This window comes from Mustela nivalis (assembly GCF_964662115.1).
Source record: "Mustela nivalis genome assembly, chromosome: 4".
NCBI classification, from domain to species: domain Eukaryota; kingdom Metazoa; phylum Chordata; class Mammalia; order Carnivora; family Mustelidae; genus Mustela; species Mustela nivalis.
This window is the reverse complement of record NC_139023.1, coordinates 106,506,243-106,514,176: the sequence shown is the minus strand read 5'-3', so window position 1 is coordinate 106,514,176 and position 7,934 is coordinate 106,506,243. Positions and strand designations below refer to the sequence as shown.

Genomic DNA, 7,934 nt, shown 5'->3' with positions numbered 1-7,934 from the left:
TTCTGTAGTGTGTTCAAGATTTTGCCCATATTTTTTCTTTTGGGTTGTTTGTGCTATTCTAATTGCTTGGAAAGGATTCTTAATATATTCTCGTTCCTCTTTCTCAGTTATATGTAGAGAAGCTACTTTCTCCCAAGTTCGTGACTTGTGTTTTCATCCTCTTTATAGTGTTACGTGAGAAACAGGAGTTTCAATGATTTCTTTGCTTCTTATTTAAGAAATCTTTCCCTACACAAAAATTGTGACAATTACATTGTCTTCTGAAAGCTTCCCTTTCACATTGAGTTTTTTAATCATTCTGGAATGGATTTTTATGCTTGATGTGTAGGGACCCAGTTCCATTTTTTTCATGCAGACAAATGCTTATTATAGCCAATTATTTAAAAACACCATCATTTACCGGTTGATCTGAAGTGCCAATTCTGCTGTAAATCAACTTTCCTTATAGGGCTAGGGCTGGGTCTGGGCTCTCCGTTGGTTCACAGACTAACTTATTTTGCTCTCTGTGACAGAACCAGCTCCTGAAGCCCACTTCCTTCTGGCTCCATCCCACCACATTCCCCGGCCCCTTCTGGAACTGATGGGGCCAGGTGACTTAAGTTCTACAGGGGATGTGGGCAGAAATCATGTAGAACACTTCCACACGGGGCCCCTGAATTTCCCATGAAATCCTTTCCAGTTTCTCTCTTCCCTTGCCTGTGGTAGATGCAGGGGTATCCAATGGAGTCGTGTGAGTCTATAATCAATGGCGGAATCTAGTGAAGAGTCTGGGGTTCTGAATATCTGCGTGATGCTCCTCTCCGTGCACCCCCATGTACCTTTCCCTTCTCATCCTGCCATCCACCTGCCTTGGACTTCTGTTATTATCATCACTTGTTTAAACTAACATGGGTCATTGGGAACTAAGTGTCATAGACCTAAGTTTTTTATGCTTGCACGTTCTTCTGCTATGCAAATGGGAAACTGTCAGCAGTGCGACTTGAAGCTGACTCCATGAGGATCTAGATTATTATTGGTGAAATAGATTCGGGAGACTGAATCCGTTACTGTCATACTATTTTTTTTTGTTTATAGGAGGAAAATAAAACATCCCATTCTTTTAGGTGGCCACAACTCTCTAGCTAAGGGTTTATTATTCTCTGCTGGAGGAGATAGGGGACAGATTATATCTTTTTTTTTCTTTTTTAATGGTTTTACTTATTAATTTGACAGAGAGATAGAGGGCACAGGTAGGCACAGTGGCAGGCAGAGGGAGAGGGAGAAGCAGGCTCTCAGCTGAGCTGGGAGCCCGATGTGGGGCTCAATCCCAGGACTCTGGGATCATGACCTGATCCAAAGGCAGACACTTAACTGTCTGAGCCACCCGGGTGCCCCAAGATTATATCTTTTTGTGAAGGTACGTGAGAAAGCAGCTAGGCCAATTGTACAAGATAGGCATGCAGGTGCCAAGACTGAAAGGCATGTATTTCAAACATTTGGATGGTTTTTTGTTCGAAGCATAGTTCTGCTCCAGTGAATGGTGAATATTAACAGTAGCTTCCTCATGTTTGCTACCTGAAAAGAAACATTCGTAATTCTTTCTTTGAATTGAGAGACAGAGGTGTCTGACATCCTTTTTCTAGTCTTTCGGTGATGTGGATAAGGTCTCTGTCCTGTCTTGGGCACTTAGTGTGGGCATGGTGAGCTAAGTCTCTGGAGTTGACTTGGTTTTACAGAGTTCTCTGGCTATCCAGCATAACCTGGTGACTTTGGGCAAGTTACTAAACCTGTGTCTGGTCAGTTACCTATAAAATGAAGAGGACAGTGGTCTTATTTTATAGGGCTCTGGGAGAAGTAAAGGAGATCATTTATGTAAAGCAGCCAGAACAGGGCCCAATACTCAGTAAGTCTTATTAAAGGTGGGCTCAGCAGTGTGAGAGATCTGAGCTAATGACCATAAGGAGACAGAAAAGATGGGTGAAAAAGATTAAAAATTCAACTTGATGAATAAGAGTGGAATTAGAAAGACATGTTGTTCAAGTGGAATAAACTAAGGAAAATAAAAATGTACACTGATTTTACAGTCTGATATGTCTGCATTTGGTCATTCAAAAAACTACAGAAAAAGTTTACACAATCATGTTTGGTTTGCGAAAAGGTGGTTGCCAAAGGAACTCAAATTACTAATGTTTTTCTAAAAAAAGTATTATTGTAATCGAAAAATTATGAGGCAAATCACTATTGATACATATGCACATGTGATAAATACAATAGGAATATTATAAGTAAGGGTAAAAAGAGCCCTGTCAAAAAGGGGTAATTGTTTTGTCATCTTCTCTTAAATATTGTCAGATACATTTTCAGGTGATTATTTCATAAACTCATTCAAGACAAAGAAGACAACAAAATTAAAAATATATGATGCTTTATTGTCAAAAATAGACAAACTTTAATTTCCTTTAACAGGAATATTAATTTAAGAATCTCCATAAGCCATCAGTATTTTGTGAGCACAAAAGACAAGAGTCAATGACGACTGTTAGTGGAAGGACAATGGTTCTACATCCAAGCCAGAGAAGCCAGGCCCACAGAATCGCCGTGACTTTTAAGCCTGAAACAGTAACAGACATGCAAATGAGGTCCCCTGCTCCAGGCCCAGTCCTGTAAGAATCTGCCTTACCTTATCTTTTCAAACAGGTGAAGAGTTAGATTGCTTAGACTGCTTGATTTGAGTTCTGAAATTGTAGGTCATATATAGGATCCGTAACAGGATCACACCCGCTTTTGAGCAACACCAGGATGAAGACATTTGTCCCTTTATAACCCTGGCTTCAGGCACCTAAAATGGTACTAATAATTTGGGCAGGAGACCTGACCAAGCTCCTTCTCTGTGATTTACAGCAAAAATATGAGGGCCTTGCTGTATTGAATACTGCAGTCTGGAGGCTACGTTCTCTCAATAACATAAAACAAGAATGGCTAAGGACCTACCCAGGAGGAACAAGAAAAAAAAAATCAGGCCTTTCTTGTTCCCAAGGGACATGCCTCCAAGGCTGAAGAAAACTGGTTATCTAGGCCATGATTTTCATTCCCTGGTCTGTACTGTACACCAGCTATCCTTAGCCGGAGAAGACTTTATAAATAGGCCCATGTTGATCAAGAAAATGGTAACACGTACCTATGATCTCCTTTGAAGATTCAGGTTAAGGAGAAACCCCTCAGTTCCCAGGAGAGATCAGAGCCAGGTAACACTGAACTGGTGAGATGCTTCCTCTGAAGGTAAGCATCTGTGATAATGAAAAGCAGCTAGATTATCAAATGAATGAGAAAGGAAGTGGATCTGAGAACTCACTTCCCAGCCCCAGACACAGTCACCATGCCCTCAGGGGAAGGAAGAGTGATTAACTGTATGCAAAAAAAATCTGTTCAACCCTTTCCACTTCTCTAGCTTAAAGATAACATGGAGTATTTGAGAACTGGAAATAGGGAGCTTGTAATGTACCATACAGTTATTTTAAACAATACTGTGGTTACATGGATGACAATCCAGCCTTTTGCCACCTCTAAAACAGAAGCATAGAGAAAATGCAAAGAAACACAGAAGTAGTTCTGTTCTTGCTCCGGCATTTCTTATATATCACTCTTGCATGGGGTGAAGTTTTAATTACATTCACCCACAAAGTTCTAACCTCCAGTCTAGGAACCCTTTGTATTTGAGTAGGGGCAGGAAAGCGGTGTGGGCTTCTGGAAGTTTTGACAGACTAAGCATCATGAGGTCTCTGTGATTGAAAGGATTATGCTTAAAACCTACAGAAAAAAAAAGCCATATGAAAATTGAATTACGCACATTTGGTTTATCGTCTATTTAGCAAGACTACCTGGAAAAAGCAAGGTCAAATATAAAACTAAAGTGGACTGCTTCTTTTATTCCATGCCATTTTGTAAAAACATGTGATATCAGCAAAAAAATGCACACGTTCTCTGGTCCTTTCTCAAAAACCATGAACTCAGCCTTTTAGTTGGGTTGCCGTAAATATGAAGCCTGTAAGGGAGATGACTCAGTTTGGGGTTTCTCGTAGAGAGCAGGCAGGGTGACTAAAATGACTCTCTTGGAGCACTGCGTAGTGTTAAGGACCCAATCATAAAAAGGACCTTTGAAATCTCTGCTCTTCAGCACTCTTCAATGACTGTGGTTCCAATCAAGGAGTAAAGCTTTTTCTTCACGAGTCGGAATCCTGAGCTCAGGATCAGAGTTCGCTTGAGGCCAGAGGAGAAGCGACCTCGGCTGAAGAAAAAGTCCCTGAAGCTAGTCCACGAGCCGTTCTCCTGCTTAAACACAAGGGTCAGCTCAAACGTGGGCACCACGCTCGAATCACACACAATCTTATCCAGCTTTTTACATACGTTTTCGATTTCCAAGTTCACGTGCATGACGCAACCTCGCAGGCCGCATGGCTCCGTGGAGGACAGCCGCAGGACATCCTGAGCAATCCTCTGGGTCAGTTTCTCCGGGACGAGAACTTTAGAACAACCGAGTTTGGTCTGCTTTGATTTGGACAGACAGTTCTCCAGCATTTTCGCCAAACTCTGGCAAGTTGTCTCCTCAAACATCACCTCATTGAGGTTCGGTTCTGGAACAACGTAATCCCAGTAGTCAAAATCTGCAGGAAGCAGAAGTTCAAGATGAAGGAAGGGAAGAAAGAAAGAAATCCCAGAGCAGGTAAAGCACACCAAGACAGCAACGCGGGCTACTTCGATCTACCATGTCATATGAACAATATGCCTGTTGCTCATATTTGTAGGGGAGTCAGCAGACTTCACTTTGGGGCTGCCTAGCTGGGTAACAGGGCAAGTCACTGAACCTCTCCGAGATTGAAATGCATCTATGCAAGTTTTGATAAATAGGTTGGACCCTTTTCCTTTAAATGTACATGTGTCTTATAGACTGGATCAAAAATCTATATATGGGGCACCTGGGTGGCTCAGTGGGTTAAGCCGCTGCCTTTGGCTCAGGTCATGATCTCAGGGTCCTGAGATCGAGTCCCGCATCGGGCTCTCTGCTCAGTAGGGGGCCTGCTTCCTCCCTCTCTCTCTGTCTGCCTCTCTGCCTACTTGTGATCTCTCTCTGTCAAAAAAAAAAAAAAAAAATCTTAAAAAAAAAATCTATATATGGTTTTCCTAGAACACCAGTGACTGTCTTTTCTTTCCTGCTCCCTTACTTGCTCTGAGAGTTTTCTAATTTTGTTTCACAGAGAACAGGCTTCACTTGGGGAATAAAAATGGTCATAATTTTTATTTTTATTTTTTGATGAAGGGACTGTTCGTTTCTAAGAATTACATGTGTTTGTAATTGTAAAATGCAGGATTTTTGCTACTGCTCCTTACTAATGAACTTAAAATGAACTTGATGAGCTATATTAAATATCGAATCTGTGTCTTTCTTTAAAAGTCTTTATGGAAATGGTCTACGGATCCCAATTTTAGCTTCAATCTCTTTCATTAAAAATTGCTCAAAGGGAAGACCTTTGAGGTCCACCAGGATATTTATAACTGGCTGGGTAGTTTTCCTTCCCAAGCAAAACAAAACTGTCCTAGGAGAATAAAATTAGATTCGCTCAAAGGAAAAGAGATAGCTCTGCATTTGGTCACCTACCTTCCAAATTAATCCTACCTCTTGGCAGGATGCCATACCACACACCACACACGCAGTCAACTGGGCAACCCCTCCCTAAGCATACTTCACCTTCATTGGCTACTGTCTCCCTCTCCCCACATCACCTATTCAGTTAGGTCATTGTTTTTGTTTTCGTTTTTACAGCTCAATGAAACAAATGTACTCCAAGTGAGAAGGCTCCGTATTTTACCTATACTGAAGACAGAACATTTTAGAGCTTTGGCCTATAAAATTAGATCATCAAGCACTTGACCTTCTAAGGGAGGAAGGCCTAAAGAAATTAGGCAATTTGCGGATGCCGCACGGCTCCTTAGTGGCAGAGCAGTGTGCTAGCCTAGAAACTGCTGTTTAAAATTGCAAATCAGAGCACCACTGTTGTTTAAAAATTTCCTTCCTGCATTAAAAACAGAATACTGGGTATATCCACAAATAGAATACTATTCAGCAATAAAAAGGAACACACACTGGTGGAGGCAACCACTTTAAAGGACCTCAGAATTATGAAGCAGGCAGAAAGAAATCAGATGCAAAAGAGCACGTATTACATGATTCTCTTCGTATGAAACTGTGGAGGCAAAACTAATTTATGGTGACAAAAAGCAGATCAGTGTTTCCCTGGGGACAGGGGAGAGGGAGAGTGGAAAATTGATGGCAAATGGGCGCATGGGAATTTGGGGGTAGAGAGCAGTGGCAGTGGTTATAAGGAGAATACGTTGTTAAAATTCAAAATTATACACTTCGAATTCACCGTAACTTCACAACCCCTTAAGGAACCTATCTAACTTTTAACCCCCAAACTACCCTCTTAGCCGAAAACTAAACCGTGCAGTCTTCGGTTTTTGTTTGTTTTGTTTTTTGCTTTTGTTTCTCACTACCATGAACAGAAGATGCTAGAACGTTTGGAAAGAAGTCTTTTCAGAGGGATTTTGCGGCACACCCTATATCGAGGAAGGGGGCGACATCGCCCGCTCTCCCATCTCATCTATCCAGGGGCCGCGACCTTTGGAGGAGAGAGAGGTGGGCAGCTGAGACGCTCACCATTTAGCAGGCTCTCCCGGTGGAAGCCATGGTCCAGCAACTCCGAAATGCAGGCCGGGTTCTTACTGCTCAAACTGCCAGTTGCAACCATGGTCAACGGCTCTGTTTCCCTCGCGGGAGCGGAACGGCCTTTCCGGGGCGCTGGAAAAAGAAAGGAAGAAGGACGGATTTGCAAAAGCAGGCAAGACGTGCAGAGGCTTCTAAAACGCCCAGCGTCCCAGGAGCGCACTAGCGGAGGAAGTCAATTTCCAAAGGGGAGGTACCGGCCTCCGCAACTCAAGTTTCCAAAGCCCCGCGAGCAGAGACGCCAGCTACAGTCACGACCTAAAACTAAGTCAAAGTTAGCGAAACTCAGAGCCGACGTGCCCCGCGGAACGCACCGCTGGGCGGGGAGCAGCAAAGCCCTCCGCCCCCCAACTCCGTCCCCAGAGGCCGCTGCCTCGCTCACCTGCCGTGAATTCGCTGGGACCCGGCGCTCGCGGGCAAAGAGGCGGGGTAAACGAGGCACGGACTCTTAATAACCTCCCCCCTCGAAGGCTCAAGGACCTGCAGACACAAGCACTGGTCGACCCCCAGCCTACGCAGCACCCGCTCCACTAAGCAGCATCGCCCCTGGGGCCGGGAGGGCTTTATAGGCCCAGCCTCCTCACCCTGCAGCGGCCCGCCCACCTGCACCACCCCTCCTCAGCCCTGCGCCCCGCCCTTCCCAGGGTCGGGTTGCATTTCAACCCAGACACTTGCAGCGGCCCAAGGGGAGCCGCTGGGAACTGAGGATAAGCTTGCGGCAGGGTAGACACCTGCTGTTTCCTGGGTGGGCCGCAGGTCACCGAGGCTGCGATTCCGGGTGTACGACCCGCTGAAAACTGACCACTTGCTTCCACTTCTGACTTGGATTCTTCAGCGCGACCCCACCCCCAGCGCGCGCTCACTCTCACGCCGGTGCTCTTGTTAAGATTCTGTGCCGGGCAGCGAGAGCTTTCCGTCCTTTGTCTAGTACCCTGACCCGAGGCTTCCCTGTGTCGTACTGAAACTTTGTTAATATCTGTTTCGATGTTCAATGAACATCATTTATGCATTTAGTTCTGGCCTCTAAACAAGTCAACTCCACTCTGTGGGTTTCTACATCTTTCCTTCCTGCCCGCGATCAGATTTAGCTCTTTTCCGCATTGGAGTCTTTCCAGCATTTTAGGAAGGGTCTTCATCTTCCACTCCTCTCCTGGCACCCGAAGGTGGTTTCATCTAT

General features: G+C 44.4%; 1 protein-coding gene across 1 annotated transcript; it reads right to left on the bottom strand.

Moving 5' to 3' along the window:
- Nucleotides 1-2,387: 2,387 nt before the first annotated feature.
- DDIT4L (DNA damage inducible transcript 4 like) lies at nt 2,388-7,339 on the bottom strand. Its single transcript, XM_082729076.1, has 3 exons — nt 7,140-7,339; nt 6,692-6,832; nt 2,388-4,640 (listed from the first exon to the last, which is right to left on the bottom strand). The coding sequence occupies exons 2-3, from the start codon at nt 6,780-6,782 to the stop codon at nt 4,150-4,152; spliced, it is 582 nt and encodes a 193-aa protein (XP_082585202.1). The 5' UTR covers nt 6,783-6,832; nt 7,140-7,339; the 3' UTR covers nt 2,388-4,149.
- Between the last annotated feature and the right edge of the window lie 595 nt (nt 7,340-7,934).